Source organism: Xenopus laevis, chromosome 4S, assembly GCF_017654675.1.
Source record: "Xenopus laevis strain J_2021 chromosome 4S, Xenopus_laevis_v10.1, whole genome shotgun sequence".
NCBI classification, from domain to species: Eukaryota; Metazoa; Chordata; class Amphibia; order Anura; family Pipidae; genus Xenopus; species Xenopus laevis.
Window position 1 is genome coordinate 97,377,173 of NC_054378.1, and position 26,678 is coordinate 97,403,850.

At 39.5% G+C, this 26,678-nt stretch overlaps 1 protein-coding gene across 2 annotated transcripts; it reads right to left on the reverse strand.

The window, feature by feature from the left end:
* Positions 1 to 9,886: 9,886 nt before the first annotated feature.
* On the reverse strand, positions 9,887 to 26,394 carry LOC108706001 (RAB6-interacting golgin-like). 2 transcript variants are annotated; one of them, XM_041561600.1, is made up of 5 exons: positions 25,745 to 26,391; positions 18,680 to 19,016; positions 14,552 to 14,653; positions 14,306 to 14,446; positions 9,887 to 12,363 (listed from the first exon to the last, which is right to left on the reverse strand). In XM_041561600.1, exons 1-5 carry the CDS (start codon positions 25,800 to 25,802, stop codon positions 11,901 to 11,903), a joined length of 1,101 nt encoding a protein of 366 aa, XP_041417534.1. In that variant the 5' UTR covers positions 25,803 to 26,391; the 3' UTR covers positions 9,887 to 11,900. The 2 variants fall into 2 exon arrangements, with proteins under 2 accessions (XP_041417534.1, XP_041417535.1); XM_041561601.1 differs by lacking the exon at positions 14,306 to 14,446 and having other exon boundaries at positions 25,745 to 26,394.
* Positions 26,395 to 26,678: the final 284 nt, after the last annotated feature.

Genomic DNA, 26,678 nt, shown 5'->3' on the forward strand with positions numbered 1-26,678 from the left:
ATTTAAAAGAGAAGGAAAGCTGCCGAGACAGTTTATTGCCAATAGATTAGCCACAACAGTGCAAGCTAGAATGCTATATTTATTCTGCAAAATGCTTTACCATATCTGAGTGAACAGCTCTAGAAGCTCTCTCTGTTTGTTTAGGATAGCAACTGCCATATTAGCTTGCTGTGACTTCCTGCTGGAGTCTCTCCCTGCTCAATCATAGCTCTGAGCTCAGATTACAGCAGGGAGGGGGAGAGAGGAGCAAACTGAGCATGCTCAAGCCCTAGCCCTGGAGGTTTAAGATGAAAAAAGGAAGCTTGATACAGAAGCCCATATGTACACAATAGAAGGAAAGAAATGTGGTGTTTCTTTTGACAGAGGACTCAGATCAGCATTACTTTGAAGGTTTACTGGTATATTCATACAGGCCTTTCTGATAAAGCTTACTTAGTTTAAACTTTCCTTCTCTTAAGGAACGTCTGCTTGTTTATTTAATTATTTATTGTAATATTTCCTTCTGAGAGGAAGACAAGAAGCCTGACAAGCAATCTGCTCCTACTTTTTTTATCATCCCCCCTGCTAATGTTTGTGTATATTTGAGCATGTTGGAGATGGATTAATGCCAGCATTTATGAAAACACTTTTATTAAAATGATCTCCAAAACTGAGGCCCAAGGCATATAGTGCGTTTTACTACTGTAGTTTTCTGAAGGTGTGTTCCCAAGTGATCCCCTACTCACAGCACCAGAATTTGCCATAGGCAGTATGTTTCCTGTTTAAATGAATAGGGGTTTACTTAACAAAAAAAACTATTAATTAGAGGGTATTTCTTACATTCTAGCTTGTTATCTTGCAATCATATCACACAGATTAGCAGGGTTTACATACTTTACAGTCTATTAATAAGATGTGAATTATGTTTACAAACAGGAACATCCAATGACTTTAAAGGAACTCCAACGACCTCCGTCTCCAACATCAGCAACTAGAGTGTAAAGTGTCCCTCTTGGTGTTCCTCCTAATATAATGTTGCATTATGGGAGTAGCAGGTGTCATTTTGTGCAGCTTTGGGTCCACTTCTGTTCGATTGGTGACATGGGGAATGTCCAGTTGAAGCCAGTTCAGGATTGGATGAAACTGAACATGCCCCTGTGGTGATAGAAATAAGACTGTGTTTTCACACTAACTAGTGGAGCAGATAGGGAAGCCATTGGAGGGAGCCTGAGGTGGGTGGGATGCTTTCATTTCCTTTAAAGGGGACCTGCCACCCTAAGAAATAATTCTAAAATCTATTGTGTTTGTCAAGCAAAATAAACTTCACTTACACTATATAAAATTATTTAAGTCTTGCTTCCTTCAGTGTTGGAATTAACAATCAAGGCAAGTAGGCAGGCACCATTTTGTGGACACTGTTATTAAAGCAAGCTTTGCATCATCTGTCTTGTATCTGTCTATGTGAATTTTGTGGTCACATCCTCCTTATACCCTCACTTAAATTTTTAAGAATTAGTGGTGAGCTGAGCAGAACTTTCCCTTGTTTTATATATATATATATATATATACACACACGCACACATGCACCCATTACACAAGCACAGTACCAGTGCTTCAAGACTAATTACATACTAGATGGAATTTTAAACAATTTTCCAACCATAAGGAAATGCACCTTGGTTTATGTGGACTTTATTTTATCCATCCTGAGAGTTCTTCCATTGCATTGCACTGTTATTCCACTATATTGGCTAAGAAGGGTTTCAGATCTGACACTCCTTTTAGTGTTGAGGAAAGAGTGACTAGTGCAGACAGGAGGGCATGTCATTGATTCTGAGCAGTAAAGGGTTTATTCTATGAAATCTTTTGGCTAACCTTTCTTTTTATCCAGTGAGGAAGTGTGAGCCAAATGGAAATGACTTGGTCTGTAGTCTTGCTGTGTAGGTAAATATTTTCATGAAGTCTCTTCCCTTGTGATTTCTGTGCAACATGGGGATCTGGGATTTGCTTCCGTAGATGGAAACAGACATCTGTATATGTCCTTGACTTAATTGAACAGAAACCTGATACAACAGCAATATGAGAGTCTGCATTGAAAACACGAAACTCTTCTGTCTGAAGCTATTCAGACCCCATAAAGCCACTGCCCTTAGCCAGTTCAGCATGCGACCGTTACTGTTCTCCCTACCAGACAGCTAATAAGGGGACAGACAGAAATCTTGGGAAGCCCAAACAAACAGTTGACAAAAGTTCAGCAGACAGAAAAGCCTAATCAAGTAGGTTTTGAATATTTATGATTTATATAGATATGGTTTATATAGACAGAGGAGAATATCACCTTGCTAAAAGCAACTCTAAGCCTGGGAATGTTGCATTTAACAATCTAAGCAAGTACAGTAAGTACTGACATCTGCAGTTCATGCCCTCTGTGTTAATTTACTATAATTCTATTGCAGAGAAAGTAGTGACGTGGTTCCACAGGGTCCTTGTACATTACTGCACCCCTTTTAGACTCTGAATTGCGCTTTGCCAACAAATCCTCTATTTAAATCTGCCCTCCTCCATTTGGCTTTACTGCAGCACCTGCTAAATCCTTTTCTCCATTGGTTATTCTACTGTCCTGGTTTTGACTGCCCAGTGCCCACGGAATATGACACTGTCTGCCTATTCCAACCGTTGGGATGGATACTCAGGGGTGCTTCGCTAATGAGGCGAGTTGAGGCTGTCGCCTCAGGCGGCAGCACCCCACTAGGTACCAGGGGCAGCAAAAATGCCGCTCCTGGTACTTTAAGAGCCGAATTTCTGGTTCTTCTAGCGAAGAGAGCGCAGTTAGGCTCTCTGCGCTAGCATACTGTCCCTCTCTGCCACCCTTGTGGACCCCCTCAGGCGCTAAAAGGTAAGCGCACGGGGGAGGGGGGCGGTGGCAACTACTGCTGCCTCAGGTGGTGGAGGGGCCAGGATCGCCCCTGTGGATACTTTTACATTTTACTCTTTACTTTACTCCTGTTTTGCTGCCTATAGCACTGATTCCCTAATCCTCTGCTATTTCATCCATCTAATTGTCTAAAAGAAGTGAGATCTCTGTAGGTCTTACCTCCCCCCCCCAAAAATGAATCTGTAATATCTGCACTGGCTGAGCTCTCCTTACTTTCAAAAGGCATCAGAAAACTTTGGAGCTTTGTCCGCCATTAAAGATGTTTCATTAAATGCCTCTGCCAAATTGGTGCCCTTTCGCAGTTACTGTAGAAGACTTCCAATGAATTTTCATTCTTCTTGGCTCTAAAAATACTACAGTTGACACCAGTACCGGGGCCTTTGCTGCTGATTAACTGATGCTGCATCTCACTCTACTGTATACCCCCAGGAATGAGTCAAATGAAAGTTTTCTTGTAGTCTGAAGGGGTGGCCTCTGGTGCGTTGATCATCTTTATGAGTAAAAAGGTCCCCTGCCATTTGTCTATAATGTCCTCTAATGTACTTGTAAAGTGTAATCATGTCCCCCTCTCAAGCACCTTTTCTCCAGAGAAAACAACCCCAACTGTGACAGTCTACCCTCATAATTTAAGTCTTCCATCCCTCTCAGCAGTTTAGTTGCACTTAGTCTCTGCACTCTCTCCAGCTCATTTATATCCCTCTTAAGGACTGGAGTCCAAAACTGCACTGCATACTCCAGGTGCGGCCTTACCAGGGACCTATAAAGAGGCAAAATTATGTTTTCATCCCTTGAATTTATGCCCTTTATATGCAAGACAGAAATTATTATCAAATTATTAGGCAAATTATAATCTACAAAAAACCCCAGATCCTTCTCATTTAAGGAAACTCCCAACACACTGCCATTTAGTGTATAACTTGCATTTATATTATTTTTGCCAAAGTGCATAACTTTGCATTTATCAACATTGAACCTCATTTTCCAGTTTGCTGCCCAGTTTCACAACTTAGACAAATCACTCAGCAAAGTGGCAGCATCCTGCATGGAACCTATAGTTCTGCACAATTTAGTATCATCTGCAAAAATAGAAACAGTACTTTCAATGCCCACCTCCAGGTCATTAATAAACAAGTTGAAAAGCAAAGGACCTAGTACAGAGCCCTGTGATACTCCACTAACAACACTGGTCCAATTAGAAAATGTTCCATTTACCACCACTCTTTGTAGTCTATCTTTTAGCCAGTTCTCTATCCAGGTACAAATACTATGTTCCAGGCCAACATTCCTTAATCTAACCAGTAACCTTCTGTGTGGTAGTGTATCAAATGCTTTAGCAAAGTCTAAGTAAATCACATCCACTGCCATCCCAGAATCTAGTTCCCTGCTCACCTTCTCATAAAAAGAAATGAAGTTAGTCTGGCAAGATCTATTACACATATTACACTTCTGTCTCTTTGTTCTAACAGAAGCCCTCAAAAATGTTCATTCTCAAATTCTTGAATGGGCAAGACTGCCAGCCACTCAGGGATCAAGAAAAGCAAAGTGCTGCTTTAATGTTGGTTGCGGTCTTTCCAGCAGTCTTCATTCAATAGAAGACTCCTTGTGCGTTTACTTTTGCTTCTTACTAAGATCTTCCCTAATCAAGAAGCATGATAAAACCTGTTGTGGTGGTTGTTAAATCTACAAGAAAGTAAACTTTGTTCCACTTATGGAACTACCTTTTGCATCTGAACCAGCTAAGTTTTTTTTATCATAAAACCCTCGTTTGTATAGAATTTCCTCTTTTATTGTTTCAGATAGTGGTGTACAATTTGGAGGCTTCTTGTAAATTGATCAGGATCAAGCTGAACTTCACCTCTATCAACCACAGAACAAAGAAACCACAAGAGTTGGGGTGAATTCCTTCCCCAAACTGAAATTGCATAGAATAATCTTGGCTATAGATTTCTCTCCTTTTGTACCAAAGCCTTATGCCCACCAAACTAAATTTGGTTCCAAATCTACTATTTAATTCTTGCCTTTGCCAAAGAATGAAGTTCGATCTCTGTGTTGCAGCAGAAAGTCTGGGGACCACAAATAATTCAACAGAGCTTGCAAAAGCAAGTGTCTTTTCTGAAGACGTAAGACTGCATTATTCTGGGGACAACCAAGGTACTGCAAGGGAGAAACGTAGGCTCTTAGATGACTTTTGATTAATAGAAAAATTAAATGAAGGAGCTCACGCCACTAGGCAATCCAGCCGAAACAACATAACTGGTGTACAGTACATAGGAGAACGCTGTATTGTGTAACAGTTTGGGTTGAAGCCAATTAGAAATACACTGAAACTAAGGGGTTGTTCACCTTCCAAACACTTTTTTCATTTGAGTTGTTTTCAGATTGCTCACCAGAAATAAAGACTTTTATCAATTTCTTTCCATTTTTTAATTTTTGTTGTTTTTCCAAAATTGAAGTTTAAAATTGAAGTTAAAGGACCAGTAACATCAAAATTTTTTTTTAAAAAAATTCGTTAGAAAACAACAAAAAAAAAACACCAAGACAAATTAAAATTTCAAAATTGCAAAGCCTTTATAAGAAATAACTTACTGAAACTCCACTTCCTGTCCTCTTCTGAAACGGCGATATGGCGACCATCCATAGTGCGGTGCTGGATTTGTCCTCCCTGGCTAGCTCCCATAGGCTACTGACAGCAGGAAGACGGTGCTGGAAAGCAGACGGCTGGATGAAGAGCTGAAGTGCCCGGTGTGTTCCCGGAACATCCTTGTGCAGAGCAGCGCACCTCTGGGGAGATCTTGCAGGGACTCAGCCTCCTACTAACCCAGCCCTGCAGCAGCAGGCCATTCTTAGCGAGAGTGCCCCAGGCGGGTGGCAGGGCACACAGACATCGCAGACATCACAGATTGTCTCTTCATCCCCTCTGGGACGCATCTATCAGCACAGGAGTGTTACATCGCAGGAGCGTTACAAGCGGTGTGCGGCTGGTGCCGGGCCGGTGTCTGTGTGAGGCGCAAGAGTGAGCGCACACTGACAGCCTCCATCGCTCCGACTTGGAACCAAAAGGGGGAATCGGTACAATCCCAGCAGCCTCTCTCCAGAGCGGGACTAAGGAGGCTTCCGAGCAGCGGCGCGATGCAATCCATGCATGAGAATGGCCGAGTGCTGCTGCTGCCTGTGAAAAAAGCGTGCGGCTGTCAGTGTGCGCTCACTCTTGCGCCTCACACAGACACCGGCCCGGCACCAGCCGCACACCGCTTGTAACGCTCCTGCGATGTAACACTCCTGTGCTGATAGATGCGTCCCAGAGGGGATGAAGAGACAATCTGTGATGTCTGCGATGTCTGTGTGCCCTGCCACCCACCTGGGGCACTCTCGCTAAGAATCGCCTGCTGCTGCAGGGCTGGGTTAGTAGGAGGCTGAGTCCCTGCAAGATCTCCCCAGAGCTGCGCTGCTCTCCACAAGGATGTTCCGGGAACACACCGGGCACTTCAGCTCTTCATCCAGCCGTCTGCTTTCCAGCACCGTCTTCCTGCTGTCAGTAGCCTATGGGAGCTAGCCAGGGAGGACAAATCCAGCACCGCACTATGGTTGGTTGCCATATCGCCGTTTCAGAAGAGGACAGGAAGTGGAGTTTCAGTAAGTTATTTCTTATAAAGGCTTTACAATTTTGAAATTTTAATTTGTCTTGGTGTTTTTTTTCGTTGTTTTCTAACGAATTTTTTAAAAAAAATTTTGATGTTACTGGTCCTTTAAAGTTTAAAACTTTATTATGTTATCGAGCTGCCAATTCTAAGCAACTTTTCAATTGGTTTTCATTACTTATTTTTTTTGACTTTTTGCAGCTTACAAATGGGCGTCATGGACTACCTTCTAAAAAACAAATGCTCTGTCAGGCTACAAATGTATTGTTGTTATTGTTACTTCTTATTATTGATCCTTCTATTCAGGTCTCTCCTATCCATATTCCAGTCTCTTATTCAAATAAATGTATGGTTACTAGGGTAATTTGGAAACTAGTTACCAGATTGGTTAAGATGCAAATTGAAGAGCTGCTGAATAAAAAGCTAAATAACTCAAAAACCACAAATAATAAAAAAACATTGCAAATTGTCTCAGAATATCACTCTCTATATCATACTAAAAGTTATCTCAAAGGTGAACAACCCCTTTAATGTTTGTGTCTCTGGTGCTTCAGTCTGGCAGCTCAGTGATCCAGGTTAGAGTCCTGCGTGGAACCAATCCGTTAAACCCGACCCCCGCATCTGGAAACACAACCCTCATACTTACCTGCTTGGACCATCTACCCGACCCACAAGTACCTTATCAACAACCCGATCCGCAACCCACTGACCATCAAGAAACATTGTGCCGTCATTGTAAACCGGAAGTGACATCATTAGAAGTAGGCGTGATCAGAAAAAAGGATTAAAACAAGAAGTGCTGCCATTGTAAACTGGAAGTGACATCATTAGAAGTAGGTGTGATCAGAAAAAAAGAAGTAAAAAAAAAAAGGAGTAAAACTCGCTATTGAGAAGACCCGCAAATCCGGAGAACTGCCAACCCACGTCTATACCCGCTCCCGAAACTTCTACCTGCAACCCGCAGGGTACCGCAGGTTTTTGCGGGTAACCCGCAGGTATCCGACCCGCTGCAGGACTCTAATCCAGGTGCAGATTCTGAAAAGTTACAATTTGCTATTTTAGTTGATTTCTCAGCAGTATCTGTGGGATATTAGCAAGTATTGTATCAATTCTAACCACTGCCTTTAATAAAACTAAGGGATTCTGCTCAACAGGGACAAAGATAACAAATGTATTAAATATCAAAGAGTCGGCGACCCCCTCCCCCAGAGCTACTTTAGAAGGTGAATAATGAAAGTTTACACTTCAATATTAGAAAAATGTTCACAAATATAAAGTAATTGGAAAAAACCTTTATTTATGGTGAATTGTCTGAAACCAACTGAACTGAAAAAAAGTGTTTGAAGGTGAACAAGCCCTTTAACTAGTTAAAATGTAATGCAGCAATCCAACATATACAAGGGAATTTCATATCAAATTTAGCTTGGTCTCATAAATATACTTGACGACTCACATACTGTCCTTTATTTTCTGTAAGGCTTTTGATGACAGATCCCATACCTGTATCTATTATTTCTCCTTTTCAAATGTGCACATTTAACAGTAGCAATTCACAGGGCCCCCATGGTCGCTTGTTTTTGATAAAACAAAGGTAGTGCATGAAGGGAAAAAACATAATATACAAGTCATTCAATCGTGAATTCTATATTCACAACATCCATAAACATTTGCAGAGTTAAACCAGCTGTTAGAGACTGCTTTATTTTGCATTATATACATATTAATCTCTGAGTTATGCAAAAACCTTAACCAGAGTCCCAGTGGAGCCAGTACTAAATCAGGAGCTGGAGCGATAATGAATGTGTCAGGTCTGTTGGACTACAACCTTCACCATCCTCATATAACAAAAACCAACGTTTATAATTCCAGCATACATGTTTTTCAGAACAAAGGTATATTATATGGTTTTTCATTTGCCAACACATCGACACCGACTGTACAGCAGTGTCCTATGACTGGCCAATTATCCCCCGCTGTATTGCGACTTCCAGCATCCCCTGCAGTCTGGCCATCCCAGACTTATATGTTCATACAGTCATTTATACACAGTAATAAATAAGAAATGCTGATTTACAGCACATAGAAAGTGTTTTTGGTTCCCACAAATAAGACTAATAAAGTCCAACTAAAAATATATTTAATGATTTCATCAACCTCTATATACAGTATATAAATATGTAATGTGCCAAAAGACTTAACAGCATAAGATTTTAAGATTAGTGTAGTCCGTCATATTAAAACCAGTTCTCAAATAAAATGCTTTACAGTCATAAAAAAAAATCTCTTTGAACCCAACCCAATTTTACAAGTTAATTACACAATATAAACATAATTCATTAACCTTGATCATAAACCTTTTGTATGCCATTTTACATCTAGGAACAAAACTTGATCATAAAACTGTTTCTTTGTCATTTTATAAAGTGAAATATTAAAGTAGATGAAGGTTAAACATGAGAGACAAACATTAGCACAACCATACAGATATCGTATAGGACCTGTGGTTTTCCGGATAAGGGATGTTTTCGAAACTTGGATCTTCATACCTTGGGGCAGATTTTCTAAATGGAGAAGCGAGTAACGTTGGTGAAAATTCGCCAGCGTGACTTCATTCAGGCACTTTGCTGATTTACTAATGGGTGCAGGCGTAACTTCGCTAGCGAAAAAGACAGACGCTATCGCTCATTCGCACTCTATCTCCAGGCGAATTTTCACTCTGGCAAATGGACGTAACTCTGCAAATTCACGAAGATACGGATTTTACTGAACGTTACCTCTTTCGCCAGACTTGCCTTCGCCAGCTTAGACCAGGTGAAGTGCATTGAAATGTATAGGACTTCCTTAATTTTTAGTCCCAAAAAACGCTGGCGTCTATTCCTTTTTTCAGAATAATAGCCTGTAAAAGTCTCATGTGTAGGGCATTATAACAACTCTATTTTATTTTATTAAGGTTTATTAATGTAAGTATTTGCTGCAATATATACATCCATGTAACTTTATCATTTCCCGCCGTTTGCAAATTAGACAACGCTAGCGCATCTTCGCTTTGATTGCCGAAGTAACGCCAGCGTTCGGTGCCCTGGACGCAACTGCGCATCTTAGTGAATTAGCGTTGTCCTAGCGAATTAACACCTGGCGAAGTGTTGCGATTGCCGTGAAATCGATGGCGAATTTTCGGCGGTTAGGGAATTTGCCCCCTTAAGTCTACTAAAAATCTTTTAAACATTAAATAACCCAATAGGATTGTTTTACCATCAATAAGGATCAATTAATTAATTATCTTAGTTCTATCAAGTATAAATGACTGTTTTGTTATTACAGAGAAAAAGCAACTCATTTAAAAAAAAAAATAATATTCGTTGTTTAATTGTAATGGAGTCTATGGGAGATGGCCTTTCCGTAATTCGGAGCTCTCTGGATAACATGCTTGCAGATAAAGGACACCTGTACCATACAAGTCAAGAAATAATTTTATGTTTGTTTCTCTTCGGTGAGTGCAAAAGGCTCATCAACTAAGAGCTGCCAGCTGAGAGGCACTTCTTAAATGACTAAAGAACTAAATAGAAAAAGGTAGTTATAATCTTAACAGGAAAGTGAACTGCTAATCTAAACTGTGAATATGCATTTTCTAAATAATAATAACAACATACTTATTCAAGTACTCAAGACCTGAAATGTTAATCTCCTTACTATAACATCCTGCTGAAGACAAAAGAAAATAGTCAGAGCTTTATTAAAAATAGAGGAAACTAGTTTCAAAAGGTGTAAGAAGGAATTACTGAAGAAATCCTAAATCAAAACAGACAAAGGGATAGTATAAATATTTAAGTGTCGGGTATAAACTATAACTCACAACTGTGAAAAAGGTTCACAAGTTGAAAAAATATCACAATAAAATAGAATAAAAAAAGAGGAAGAAACAGAAAAGTGGCAATATATACAATGAATATATGAGATTTCCATGCCAAGTAATCTACTGTATCCACTTTACAGGTATGGGATCCGTTATCTGGAAAGCTCAGAATTACGGAAAGGCCATCTCCCATAGACTTCATTTATCCAAATTATAAAAAGTGATTTCCTTTTTCTCTGTAATAATAAAGCTGTACCTTGTACTTAATCCAAACTAAGATATGATTAATCCTTATTGGATTCAAAACTACTCTATTAGGGTTATTTAATGTTTACACAATTTTCTAGTAGATCCAAATTATGGAAAGTGCCCTTAACCGGAAAACCTCTGGTCCCGAACATTCCGAATAATAGGTCCCAAACCTGCATTTTCTTCAGCTACAGTTTCGATAGCTGAAGAGCTTCATAGAATAATGTTTTACTAAACTGTATCACAATTTCTAATCTAAATAGACAGAAAATAGAAATGAATTGAAGTAAGGAGACAGTATTATACTTAGAGGCCCATTTATCAAAGGTTGAATTAATGTGAATTATTTTTTTTAATCAAATATACTCACAAATCGACTGGGATGTTTAAGAAAAAATGTGAATGTCTAATATTCGATTATATGGTTCCGACCTGAAAATTCAAATTGTATTCGATTCATATTCGATTCACACTAATCGAGTTTTTCTCTTGAAAAAAAAACTCGAATGTGAGGAAGGCTATTAAAATCTCCAAATGGCTCAACCGACCTCTGCCATTGACTTCTACAAAAATTTCGGCTGGTTTTAGGTGGCAAATATTCGAATTGGGACTGTTTCCATGGTCGAAGTGTCATAAATCTTACATTCATATTTACTTTCAATAGGGGGATTAAAATTAGAATGTGTGAACTCGAAAATTCTAAATTTGAATGCAAATTTAGTATTCGACCCTTGATAAATCTGCCCCTTAAAATCAGTGAAAAATGTCTTAAATGACAACAAAAGCTGTGCCCTGCATCTATCTAACCACTACACGGAGCAGTTAAATGCTTCTGGTACACCAGCTCTATTTGCATACAAAGTCTTCATATTGCTAAATCATTTTTTTTCAGCATTGTTCCTCTGAGGCAAGATTATACACACATTTAGAGCCAAACATACCTAAGGGAGAATGAATAATGTCACGTAATATATCTGTTTTAATTGCACTAAACCCAAAAACATTAGAAAAGTAAATTCTCATTCCTCTGAGAAGTCTGAATCCCTAAACTGAACTGTAGGAACCGTCGTTTGTGTGATATCCCAGCACCAAAAGTAAAAAACATGAACTCACTGTGCAATCATCCTGATTATGTAACACAATTGTGTAACAATTCACAACACATGACAACGGACACAAATGTACCAGTTTTAGATGTGCACTACACGCCTTAAGCCCCAAGGTCCAGAAACATCTGTAGGCTTAGTTATACTGGTTGCTTATCAGATAAGGAATTAGGTTCTGACTTAGCTGTGCTTTTATCTTGGACACAAGACTCATTTGTCAGATGAGGTGAGGACTGACACGGACCATTCTGATCTGAACTTGCTTCTTTTTCTGCACTTTTTTCTTTTTCTGGTGGCTCAACATTTTTTTCGGTCGGTGAATCTACTTGCACTTGAGTTTGTTGAGTTGCTACTAGTTGTCTTTTTGCTTCTGTCTCTTGCTGCTGCAGCATCTGCTCTACTTCAATTTCGAGTTCAAGCTTCTCCTCGTCAGCGTCAACTTCTAGCTGCTGCATAAGCTCCTCTAATTTTTTGGCTTTGCGGAGCTCGTTCTGCTGTATTATGGTGCACAGATGCTCTGTCAACTGTTCCTTGATTTCAGTCTTCTTATGCAAATCCACCTTGGCCAGAATATATTCTGCTTCAGCTTTATCATAACGCTTCCTTCATGTAAAGAGATAAAAAAAGAACATGTTAGGCTGTGTTTTCCTGGTAGTTTGGTGTGACTATAATATGTGCTAAAATAAGTCTTACTCATTGCCCTTTCCTACAGGCTGGAAGTTAATTTCTTTGAATTATACTACAAGGCTAAAAGTATTTGGGCCACTGCATCTAACCTAATATCAGATCTACGAACCTTCAAGGTTTGGATTCTTAGATTTCCGAAATCACAAGTGAGTTCAAGAATGCACTCAGTTTTTCTGCAATTCATTGTTCTTATAAAGCAAATTGGTTTAACGACAAGGAAAGGCAAAACACAATACTGAGTCTATGGAAAGGAATACCTGAATACTGTCTAATAGTGCTTTTATTTTGCTCAACTTCTATGCCCTTTACTAGATTCAAATCCATAGTCTTGCGCTTAATACAGGGGAAAAAAAACAAACATACAAACAAAAACCGATTGCCAGCAGAATAGTATCCATTCATGGCCTGCGCTGATTGGTGTCTGTTCTCCCCTCACTTTGCCTTCTTTGACCCCAGCCTTGTTGAACTATACCACTCTGCAGCACATACCAGCAATACTGAGGTTTGCAAGTTACAAAGAAAGCTGGTACATGTAAGGGAAGCAGGCACGCATGCGCAGTTCAGCAAATCCGTTGCTCATCATGACGCATGATCTGTAAAGATGGAGGACGCAACTTAGGAGTTTCATCAGTGCAGCACTAAGGGGCAGATTTATTAAGGGTCGAATTGAAAATTCGAATTTTCCAAATTTTTTTATGGTCAAAAATGTCAAATTTGACAAGGGAATTATCCAAACTCAATTCAAGTTTTTTTTAAAAAAAATCTGAATTCGATTTTGAAGATTTAGCATACTGTGGCTCTTCGAATTCGACTATTCACCACCTAAAACCTGCCAAATTCATGTATAAGTCGATAGGAGAGGTCAATGATTCGAGTTTTTTGGTCGGTAAAATTTGACATACCGGTATTCAATTTTTTTTTATAAATCATCTCCCCAATTGAATTTCAAGTAAAATCTAATTCATGCGAGTTAAAAAAAACTCACATGAATCAAAAATTTGACCCTTGTTAAATGTGCCTCCCCGTATTAGACTTAAGTGATTTAAACCTAGACATTGTGGAGAGGAAACAGTAACAACTTATTTAACAACTTCATGAAAAAAGTGGCTTTTCTTGTCCTTTAAACTTAAAGGGATACTGTCATGGGAAAAAATTTTTTTTTCAAAATGAATCAGTTAATAGTGCTGCTCCAGCAGAGTTCTGCACTGAAATCCATTTCTCAAAAGAGCAAACAGATTTTTTTATATTCAATTTTGAAATCTGACACGGGGCTAGACATTTTGTCAATTTCCCAGCTGCCCCATGTCATGTGACTTGTGCCTGCACTTCAGGAGAGTAATGCTTTTTGGCAGGCTGCTGTTTCTCCTTCTCAATGTAACTGAAGGAGTCTCAGTGGGACATGGGTTTTTATGATTGAGTGTTGTTCTTAGATCTACCAGGCAGCTGTTATCTTGTGTTAGGGAGCTGTTATCTGGTTACCTTCCCATTGTTCTTTTATTTGGCTGCTGGGGGGAAAAGGGAGGGGGTGATAATCACTCCAACTTGCAGTACAGCAGTAAAGAGTGATTGAAGTTTATCAGAGCACAAGTCACATGACATGGGGCAGCTGGGAAATTGACAAAATGTCTAGCCCCATGTCAGATTTCAAAATTGAATATAAAAAAATCTGTTTGCTCTTTTGAGAAATGGATTTCAGTGCAGAATTCTGCTGGAGCAGCACTATTAACTGATTCATTTTGAAAAAAAAAATTTTTCCCATGACAGTATCCCTTTAACCATAAACATTTTACAAACAATCACCATTAGATGATGTTTTCCCTATAAAACCGATTTAAATATTAACGGATTATTTGCTTACTTGGCTTGAGAAAATTCTATGCATGCCTGGTCAATACAGTTCCTTAAAATACCAATATCCGTGGATACTAAATCATCCAAAGCCTGGAGCTGCGTCTGGATCCTCTTCAGTTTCACAACCTCTGCCTGGGTTTTTTTGGACCTTGATATAAAATTTTTTTTTTTTTTAACAATCTGTGTTAATATCTCAAACACTATTGGGAGTCTGAAATGAATATTTTCCACCTATGCCAGGTAGTCTCCTTACCTTTCAGCAATAGCTTTTGCAAGTAAAGCCTTCTTACGCTTATTCTTCTCTTCCATAAGTCGTTGTTCTAGTTGAAGTTGATCCAACCGAGATTTCTCTCTCCTGTTGAGATATTTAGAGTAGCTATAAATGGCCGTTTCAATGATCATAGAGAAAGTCAACTTTGAAATAACGTGATCCGAAAAGCTATTCCTAAATAACTGCTGAACAATCCAGTGCTAGGATTCACTTTCTAACTCAACTTCCCACTTAAATAAATACGACAATCTAAAAGTGTTGCATGGACTGCTTTTAATATGGCTAATACGCAGTCAGTACAGGTGTGGGATTTGTTATCTGGAAACCCGTTATCCAGAAAGCTCCGAATTACAGAAAGGCCATCTCCCATAGACTAAATTTTTTTAAAAAAAAAGTAATCCAAATTTTTTAAAATGATTTCCTTTTTCACTGTAATAATAAAACAGTACCTTGTACTTGATCCAAACTTAGATATAATTAATTCTTATTGCAAGCAAAGCCAGCCAATTGGGTATATTTAACATTTCAATATTTAACATTTCCATTATTTTCTAGAAGATCCAAATTACAGAAAAGACAACTGCTTGGCACGCACTCCACAGGACTCCAGGTAGCGGTAAAAACTTATTTCTTTATTGCACAAACATATATCCTAACGCGTTTCGTGTGTTGCCACACGTAATCATAGGCATGCCTATGATTACGTGTGGCAACACACGAAACGCGTTAGGATATATGTTTGTGCAATAAAGAAATAAGTTTTTACCGCTACCTGGAGTCCTGTGGAGTGCGTGCCAAGCAGTTGTCTTTTTACTTTGATGTCTCCCCCATGCTGAGGGTTCGGGGCGCAGCACCCGGACCACCGAACAGGAGCGGTGAGTGACCCACAGTTTTACCACATTGGAATATTTTAAGCGGAGGGCCCGGGGCAAGTGCACCCGAGCCAATTTGAAACAGCGGTGAGCGCATTTGCATTGAATGATATAATATACCGCTACATAGAAAGAGTTTCCAACTTGTGAAATTAAAGTGTGGCGGGTGGTTTGAGCGCTTCTGCCTTTCTTTTCTAAAAGTATATTCCAAATTACAGAAAGATCAGTTATCCAGAAAACCCCAGGTCCCAAGCATTCTGGATAACAGGTCCCATACCTGTACTGCCAGTTATTCCATGTTTACCCATTAAAGGTACATAAACTGCATCTTCCCCGTACTTCAGTTCTGAAGCATAACATGATCCATTGCAATCAACAGTACACCAAGAAACTTACTACCCGTAAAGATCACCCTAGAAATAATGCAGCAGAACCAAATTCAATCATACATATGGAAAACTAGACATAAAGCTCTGTGACAACAATATTATTCATGCTTTATGTTTTCTCATTTTCTACAGATACCCACTAAAGGCACAGTTCACCTTTGCACTAAATTTATGATGGCAATATTTATATTCTTAAAGGGGACACATAACCCAAAAAAATGATTCCAAATCCTATTTTATCATGTCAGTCAAGCAAAATGAACTTTAATAACACTATATACATTATTTGAATCTTGTTTTGTTCAGTCAGGGAATTCATAATTATAACAAGCAGGCAGGAGCCATTTTGTGGACACTGTTATTAAGATAAGCCTTGTATCATCTCAGAATCTTGTTTGTGCACCAGAATGGGGGACCTGATGTCCATCCCCATGCCCTGGCCACACAATTAAATGGTGAAGAGAACAGAGGGAATGTTGGGCGAGCAGTGACATCTAGGAAGTGCTCAATGGAAAGTGAAAGTAATTGCTTGCCCGGCCTCTATGCCTAAGGCATAGAGGAGGGGCAGGCAATATTTGATTGACAGCTGAGATTTTTAAATGAGTTTATAACAGCTATGAATGCTAAAATTTAAAAAGAATTTTGGTTTCATGTTTAATTTGAAAAGGACATTTATTATACAGCTTTATATTTGCAGTTGGTCTTATGGTTTTATTTGTGTGTTTTTCTTACATTTTTTGTTCAATAGTTCTTCAGTTGGATATTGCAGCCACTATGGTCTTATTTACTCTAGCAACCTGGGAGTCGTCGAAAGTTACCTCATGAGGAAACTTTGGGCGACTTCGGAAAACGAACCTCTCCGTTTTACATTCTAGCCAGCGGGAAGGAAGTTCGGGGGGAGATTAGTCGCCCCATAGAAGAGGAGATTTGTCGCCGGGTGACTAATCTCCCGGAATCTGACAGTGTATCTCTGCCTTTCAGTAACATTATTAATTCACTATGTGCTTTTCTTTTCCCACAGGGCTTCTAGTTCAAAAACAAGCATTAAGCTATTCTTTGGCTTCTTTCACTAGCGTGTGGCTAATTTCATGCATCTGTTATTTCATGAAGTATGAACGAGACTTAAAAAAATTGTAATGGCTTCCCAAGAGATTTATTTTTAATTTGGTAACATATTTAGCTATGGCTTTTCTAACTGACAAAAAAGGGGGAAAAAACAATCCAGCCTTGTGGAAATATCTCCTTAAAATAGCAGAGAGTTACATGAAGTCATTGGGTCTTTATTCTGGAAGGGAAATTGGTCATTCAGCGTATTTCCACCAGCATCAGGCATAGTTTATTTAACTCTAGGCAATAGGTTAGATTATGGAAAGGATGCCATTTACTGACTACATCCAAATTCTTGCCAATTTTTCATTTTTCCTCCTTGCACAATATAGTAAGGCAGAGGCAAAAAAGATAAATATAATTACTAGAAACAAAAAACAGAATTGAATGCTGGAGAAAAGAATCAGCTAATTTATCTTTTCACTCAGATTACTATTCACTCAGAGCCTCAGACTGACCTGACAAATGTTGTACAACTGGTCATACAAAGTGATGGCAAAATCCTATTACTCTACCTCTTCTGACTTATGGCCTAAACGTTTGAATTTGAAGTAAATTAAGTTGCATCTTCTCATCTGCTGAAACTCTCAAATTCGAATTGTGAATTATCCAAACTCAATTCGAGTTTTAATTAGAATTTTGAGATTTATCATACTCTGGCCCTTTAAGAACTCGAATTCGACTATTCGCCACCTAAAACCTGCTGAGTTCATGTATAAGTTAAAGGGAGAATTCAAGGGACCGATTTGGAAATGTCAGTAGCCTTCCTGACATTCGAATGGAGTTTTCGAGTCTTCATCTGAGTTTTAGATATTACATTTTCTTTTTTATAAATAACCCCCCGGTGGAATTTTGAGTATATTCAAATTCATAAAAAAAACTCCCATGTATACGGAATTTGACCCTTAATAAATCTGCTCCTTAGTGTCTGAATTTTTTTTTTGTTTAATAGGATCAAAGGATGGTCTGACAAAATTGAACACAAAGCCGACACCCACCCGGCGAAGGAGTATATTCAAAATAGGCCGAACTGCTTTAATATTTAAATTTTGTACATGTATCTGGTCTTCTGAGTTCAAGTGTATTTTAGAAATCAATGTGAAAGGCCTTAAGGTGGCCATACACGGGCCGATAAAAGCTGCAGACAGACCGAGTCGGCAGCTTATTGGCCCGTGTATGGGGGCCCCCAACGGGCTTCCCCGATCGAGATCTGGCCGAAAGTCGGCCAGATCTCGATCGGATGGGATTAAAAATCCCGTCGGATCGCGGCCGCATCTGTTCGTTGATGCGGTCCCGCGATCCGACCGCCCGTTTGCGAATGCTAGGATTCGATCGTTGGGCCCTAGGGCCCACGATCGGATCAGCCCGATATTGCCCATTGTGGGCATATCGGAGGGAGATCCACTCGTTTGGCGTCATCGCCAAACGAGCGGATCTTTCCATGTATGAGGACCTTTAGGTGGTATATCTACCGCACTCCCGCAAATCCACTTTTACTGCAATGGTGGTGCTGGTCCTCCGTCGACCCGGCATCAGGATGAAGGGAGGTTAAACTCCCCCCCCCCCCGAAACGTTGATCTTGTTGGTGGTATAATAATAAAAAAAGGGGCCACGTCCCTCACTGCAGAGAACAGTATGTATGTGGATCCGTGATTTTACTACTATTAATTATACTTAAGGCACAAAATGTCTCAATGTCCTGGAAATGATAAACAACCACTTAATAAAACAGACTTACTAACAATTCCATTTCCTTTTTGTTTAGCTCTTCATTTTCTTCAGAACACAAATCCTCCTCCTTGTGGTCAGTGCCAGAGCTAACTGATGTGCTCATTTGTGGTTGTCCGTGTATGATTTGCTTTTTTTCAACTGGGCAGGATATTACATTTGGTGATGAGCTGCTGGTTGGTCTGGAAAGCTGCTGCTCAGGGGGAACAGAAAGGGATCCATTCTGCTTAGCCAACTGCTGACTCTGTGCTTGCAAAGCCATCTTTCTCTGCATCTGCCGTCGACTTTTGGCTGCTGCAGGTTTGGCTGATGTGGGTTGTCTTCTTGAATGATCAGGTTGATGTGGTAATTCTAGAAAAAAACAAAACAAATGTTTGAGTCAACACTTCATTACACTGGAAAACTATACATGTTTTTCAAAAGTTTTCATTTCTACTAAAGCATCTGTAAGAGAGCCTTCGAAGTGGAGCCAAGTGGTGATTGGCCCAGAAACATGTAAGCAGGCATACCACTAACACACTAACAAGGATGAACAATACAGCAAGTGTTTTTCTTGATTACTCTTAGCTATATTAAAGGGGAACTCCGGCTTCCAAACCAAAATTTGATAAAGAGGCCCACATAACACCGAAACCCCTATTATATCCATCACAGTTACTTCAAAAAGTATGAATAAATGCCATTTTCTATGGTGAAATCCGGTTGTTTAACAGCTCTTCTCTTTCTGCATCATTTGAAATCCTGGCAGGGAAGGAGGGACTAAAAACTGATGTTACAAATTGTAACAACTTCTCCACAGCTTACAGACAGCAGGAACTACATAACCCACAATGCATTGCACTATGATGTTCAGTTCTTTATTGAAATCACATGTGCAGGGAATTGTGGGGTTTGGAGGATGCAGGCCAAGGACAAATGGCTGCTGATACAAATTAACAGTAGTCAGCCAGCTCAGCAAAGTAGTCAGACGGATTAGCAGAAGAGCAGGGGGCTAGGCTTAGGGAACTGTTTCAAAACTTTAAAAATCATGAAAAGTCTGCATATTTTTTAACTCATGTATATTTCAAAGTTGCTTGAAATTATGTTTACTTTTCAAAAAGCTCAAGTTATGTTTATGTGGAGTTCCCCTTTAAATACTATAGGAGAAAATGAAGCATTGTTGTTTGCAAGAAATGTCCCCAGTGACCACATAGACACCAAGACAATTGGCAAATATTTTGTTTTTGGGTTAGTTTTGTATTTTAATATGGTACTTTTTTTTTTTGTTTTTTTAAATCCTCACTTTGTAGTTATCACATAGATATCTATCTGCAATTCACTATGGCTGAGACCAGTGGGGTCATGCCTGGAAAGTATCTATACATTAATGCTTATAGCACACTGTGTACTTTTTAGTGTATTCAGTTCTGATCCATAATTCAGAAATAGCAAAGTTCGCTATAGTTCCCCTTTAAAGGCTTGCATGTATGTTCTTTATAACATGGAATTTTCTGTAATGTTACTTTTAAATCAGTATGAAACTATAGTGGTAATATTAGCATTTTACATTTTTAGTCTAACTATATAATCATATGGCCTGACACATACAATTTATGAATAACTAGCATGCTTGATATAGGTGTAATCCGACACAATCACAGTTGAGAGGTTTGGCATGAAGTGGTCTTCACTTATTTCTTTCCACCCATGGGGTATTATCATAGCAGTTAATTTATTAACAATATAATGCCTGCATAATATAATCAAACAGATGCAGCTACAATGACTATTCAGTAGAATGTCAGTAGTTTGCAAGAAATGGTAAATTGTGATTAACACTCTGATCAGGCCTGAATTTGTGGAAAGGCCACATAGGCCGGGCCTAGGGTAGCAGGATTTTAAGGGGGCGGCATGATGCCCAAACACACCCACATTGGTTCAAAAACACTGGGGATGCGTTGGAGATACAACCATTTTTTAAAATTTCCTGTGCGCCAATCCCCATTGCTTCGGTCCAGTTGATAAAAAGGGAGGGGACAGGGGCGACGAACGGCAGTGGGCCTAGGGGCTGCCACTATGTAAATCCGGCCCTGACTCTGACTGCTCATGCTCCGATTACATGGATTCAGGAACTATTATAGTGGTAAACATTTTAATATCCTTGTAGATGGGGAAAGCTACAGTACTTTGGGTGAGTCAGAATCTTATCATGGAGTTGTCTGTTGTGTCTTTCCATGTTTTCAACTTTGTTCAAGCCCAGTTATGAGCTCTGACATTGGGTACCGGATTCCCCTATAGCTTATAACAAGTTTTGAGGTACAGGTATGGGACCGGTTATCCAGATTTCTCGGGACATGGGGCTTTCTGATTAACAGATCTTTCCGTAATTTGGATCTTCATACCTTAAGTCTACTAGAAAATTATGTAAACATTAAATAAACACAATAGGCTGGTTCTGCTTCCAATAAGGATTAATTACATGGAACAAGTACAAAGGAACTGTTTTATTATTATAGAAAAAAAGGAAACACTTTAAATTATTTGGATTATTTGGATAAAATGGAGTATATGGGAGACGGCTTTTCCGTAATTCTGAGCTTTCTGCAAAACGGGTTTCCGGGTTAACTGATCCCATACCTGTATATGAAAACATTGCTTTATCAGGCATTGTGTAATGACTAAAAACACTACAGTAAAAGGAAGACCCATCAAAAGTCGATTTGAGAAAAAATTTGTTAAAAACATGAATATACTTGAAAACATTCTTTGGAACCTCAAATAGTTGGGCTAAAGAGAAGTGAATGGGATTTGTCTCTAACAACTTTATTTTTTTCCCAGTTCATTAAAACATTTGAGTTTTTTTAGCCTCATTGATTAATGGGCAATATTATGTTGTGGTTTGTTCTTAAATAATCTAGCGTTCAAGAAAAAAAGTCACATGAGTTTTGTAATGTTTTCCTTCTTTGGCATTTGTGCCTCCCCAACCTCAAACATTATTTAATAGGCCTTTGTTTTAGAGTTTTTAAATTCAAATAAACTTGCAAATTCACCAAATGTTTGGTTATTTATTAAAGAATTTGAATATAAAAAACTTGATTGTAAAAAAAACCTTCTAATGCATCAATTTTGTATTCTACTCATTTTCAATGGGTTTAAAAACTTTTCGAAAAAATTTGAAAATTTGAGATACGTTTAGTTTCATGTATAACTTATAAATGGCCAGGGCCATAAAATACTTGCCAGGTGGGAACTGTGCCCACAGGTACATCAATAGGGTCCAAAAGATTAACACTTATGGTGATGAATCACAGAGCTGCCCGTAGCCAGTTACAAAATAGACAATTCTGATAATTCTAAGTATTGACTATGACAGGGTGTTTTCTGGGGTTTTGTATCCACAAGTAGCTGGCTACAAGTAGCACCATGTATCATAGCTCTTAAAGGAGAAGGAAAGGTTAAAACTAAGTAAGCCTTATCAGAAAGGTCCACCTAAATATACCAGTAAACCCCCAAAGTAATGCTGCTCTGAGTCCTCTGTCAAAAGAAACACTGCATTTCTTTCCTTCTATTGTGTACACACGGGCTTCTTATCAGACTTCCTGCCTTCAGCTTAAACCTCCTTGCTCCAGGCGTGAGCATGCTCAGTTTGCTCCACTTCTCCCCCCCTTCTCTGCTGTAATCTGAGCCCAGAGCTATAAGTGAGCAGGGAGAGACTCGGGCAGGACGTGATGTCACACCAAGCTAATATGGCAGCTCCTATCCTAAACAAACAGAGCTTCTAGAGTGGTTTACTCAGGTATGGTAAAACATTCTACAGAATAACTATAGCATTCTAGCTTGCACTATTGCAGCTAATCTATTGGCAATAAAATGTCTCTGTGGCTTTCCTTCTCCTTTAAAGGAGAATTCAACCCATTTGTAAAAAACCAGGTACCCCCCACTCCAGGTAGACCTCCCTCCTCCCCCCACACTAACTGCCCCCCCTCCGGGGAAATGCCCCATACTTTATACTTACCCCTCAGCACAGATTCTGCCAGCGGATCCATCTTCTGGGTCCTCGGTAAGCTGACTGGGAGACAGGCAATTTCTGCGTAATTCCTCGCATGCGCATTTGTCGCAGACCGGCAAACTGCTCCAACTGCGCATGCGCCGAAATACCAATCTCCCAGTCAGCTTACCGAGGACCCGGAAGATGGATGCGTGGAACTTCGCTGGAAGAATCTGCGCCGAGCGGTAAGTATAAAGTATGGGGCATTTCACCGGGGGGGGGGGCAGTTAGCCTGGGGAAGGAGGTCTACCTGGGGTGGTGGTACTCGGTTTTTTTTACAAATGGGTTAATTTTTCCTTTAAGGTCAGTGAAGGGGTAATTGTAAGTGCTGTGCTGTTTGCCTTACTAGCATAATATTTTGCAGGAAGCAAAACAGTGGCACTTGCTTCATGTGCCTTTGCCCTACAAGTCAGCAAATAACATTTGCCCCTCCACTCTGATCTGCTCCTGTGTGTGTCTGAACCCAGAGTCTGAGTAAAGACAAATGGAGTGGATTTCAGTGCAGAAACGTGTGAGTATGCATTTCAGCACAGAAATTCTTTGTGTGTGTTTGCATCCAGGCAGAGACAGCAGCTCTGTATTCAGACACACTAGACAGTAGAGCAGAAATGCAGGCTGAGAAACAGCTTAAAGGGCTGGTTCAACCTGCAAACAGTTAAGTTTTTTTTCCCCAATTGTTCTCTAAAAATAAATATTTTATTTCAAATGCATTTTTTTTTTTAAAATCGTTTTTCCAAAATCAAAGAAGTGTAATGTTCCTGTCTCTGAACTTTTCAGAATCTGAACTTTTACAATTTGCTACATTCATTTATACATTTCTCAGCAGTATCTGTGGAATATTAGCAACTAGTGTATCAATTTTAACAGCTGCATTTCATGTAACTCAGGGATTTTGCTCAGCAGGGACAAAGATAAGAAATATATCAACTTATGTATCATTTAGATTCAGTGACGCCCCCCCATAGTTACTTTAGAAATACATAAGTGCAAAATGAAACTTTAAACGCCAGTATTAGAAAAACAGCCAGTGAAAAAAGTCTGTTGAAAAACCGGAAAACAACTGAATTAAAACGGGTTGTTTACCTTCCAAACACTTTTTCAGTTCAGCTGTTTTCAGATTGTTCCCCAGAAATAAAAGACTTTTTTTCAATTACTTCCCATTATTTATTTTTTACTGTTTTTCCACAATCTAAGTTTAAAGTTGAATGTCCCTGTCTCTGGTGTTTGAGTCTGGCAGCTCGGTAATACAGGCGCAGATTTGGAACTGTTACAATTTTGCAATTGTAGTTGATACATTTCTCAGCAGCATCTCTGGGAGTATTAGTAACTATTGTATCAATTCTAACAGCTGCCTGTAATGAAAACCAGAGATTCTGCTCAGCAGGGACAGAGATAGGAAATGTATCAACTAAATGTATCAATTTACACTTCAATATTAGAAAAACAGTGACACATAGAAAATAGAAAGTAATTGGAAAAAGTCTTTATTTCTGGGGATCTATCGGAAAAAAATAGTATTTTGAAGGTGAACCATTACTTTAATTGTAATTTATTTGTGATTGTGCTTGCCTACCTACTGGGGAGCCTACCCTCTCCCCAGTAACAGCTCCAGTCACTCATTAGGGGCACCCTCAAAACATATGAACCACTGGTTTAGAGGGTGGCTCATACCACAGAGCATTTAATCTCCAAATACTCAATTATGTCATAATATCGCTCACTAGCAGGAAACAACACCAATAGCAATAATATAACAAATTGTGTCCAAATTTTTTATATTCTTGCTATTATGGTGTTTTTAATTTAGTCTTTTCTGCTAGGAGAGTTGAATACAAACTGAAATATACCTAGTCGATTTTTTAATTAGCTTGTAGCTGGTGGTTTCCTGCCAGTGTGTGGTTAAAAGACATGTTCAGTATTGACTTTGGCACTTTGAGAAAGGCTGTGGAGTCAGCTGAAACGTCAGTCTGCTGCTATTTTACTAAATAAATTCTGTTTAAGACCTGAGTAGTGCTGATCCCCTTTTTGCGATTGTATGGAGAAGTTTGTTGATTGTACACCCAGGCAACTTATTGCATCTTATCGAGAGTGTGGGCCGAAACGTTGGACACACGAGTGATGACTCAATAAAGTCTTTTGGAAAATTACTGGAGTACTGGTCCACTTTACACATTATACATCATAATTTGACCTAGCACCCACCATTGGACTTGGGGTTTTTTTTTGTGTGAATAAAGTACCCCTTATTGTAAAATATATAGTGAATAAAGTACCCCCTCTTGTAAAATATAAGGATATTATAAGTTACCGAGGAGTTTCATGACCATATAAAAACACGAGGCCGAAGGCCGAGTGTTTTTATACAGGTCATGATACTCCGAGGTAACTTCTAATATCCTCATATTTTGCAACTGGGGGTACTTTATTTATTATAATACACAAGTTTCGGTGAGTCATGTGACAGAAATGACATCAGAACTCACCGTTTATAACTGATGACATCAGAACTCACCGTTTATAAGGATATAATTTACAGGATATTCATGGCTTTTGTGTATTATAAGGATATTATAAGTCACTGAGGAGTTTCATGACCATATAAAAACATGAGGCCAAAGGCTGAGTGCTTTTATACAGGTCATGGAACTCCGAGGTTACTTCTAATATCCTCATATTTTCCAACAAGAGGTACTTTATTTATTAGAATACACAAGTTTTAGTGAGTCTTGTGACAAATGACATCACTACTCACCGTTTATAACTGATGACATCACTAGCCACCGTTTCTAAGGATATAATTTACAGGATATTCATGGCTCGGGAGAGGGTATTCTAAATTGTAAATTAAAGGCTATTGCTGCTCAAGGTGTTGACACTCCCCTCCTGCCAGGTTTGGGTGTAATCATGAATAGACAGTGTATATTTACACACAGACATATACTGTATGTTCAGCAGTGCTCGTTTCAGGCATCGACATGACATTCACAACAGCAACTGCGCTATAAAGTATAACAGCTACAAGAGTGGCACCGCGCAAATCTCAGCTTTGTACCTTGTTTCATTTTCAGGTTCCTAAGCTCCTCTTCTGAGAATCCCTGCCAGCCAGACATGTTTCCTTATTCACGAAAGCTGCTTCCAAACAGCCCTACTTCCGCCTCCACCGCGACTGCCACGTAGAGGCCCCTTCCATCCAGGATGCGCCAGACGTTTAGGCTGTTTGTGGGAATGCCTGGCACAAAGGGAAAGGCGGAAAGCGCTTACAGTTTTCTGCTGATAAAACGCCGAACCTTTATATATTCGCCCGGTTCTCATGGAAAGCCAAGGCATACCAACATAATACTGTAATGCAAAAAAGTGTACATTTTAAAGCGCGAATCCATAGAGCTGTCGGGCACACATTCGAGCACTCGCCTTGTTGCTATGGAGCAGCAGAAATAGTCTGTAAATTGAGAAGTCTCTATTTGTCAGAGGTGTAACTGCCAGCAAGGTTGTGTCTAGTGTGGGGTTACCTTCTCTCTCCAGTATAACCAGTCAGCCTGGCACTGGGACACACTACAGTTGCCACCTGTTGGGTTTAACTGAACAGTTCACTTTTTCTAAGGCCTGTTCTGGTCTGAACTTTCTGTTAAGTTTTCAGCCTTGAGAAGCCTGAACAATAATCTGCCCCAGGTTTGCCAGGTCTATTTTTCCAAACTAGCCAAAGTTAGTGTTGCCACCCGGCCGGTATTTTACCGGCCTAGCCGGTAAAAAACCAGCCGGGGCCGGTATTACAAATTTACCGGCAATGTAGCTGCCGGTAAATTTGTAATATGTGTAATATACCTAAAAAAAAAGCCTGTGGCCTGCCCCCAGCCTGCTCCAAACTTACCTGTTTCCTGGGCTTCTTGCCAAATTTACGCATATGGCTCCGCCCCCTTTGACGTCACGACCCGGCCAGCCAATAGCACGTCACGGTCCTGCCCCCTTTATAGTCACAGCCCCGCCCT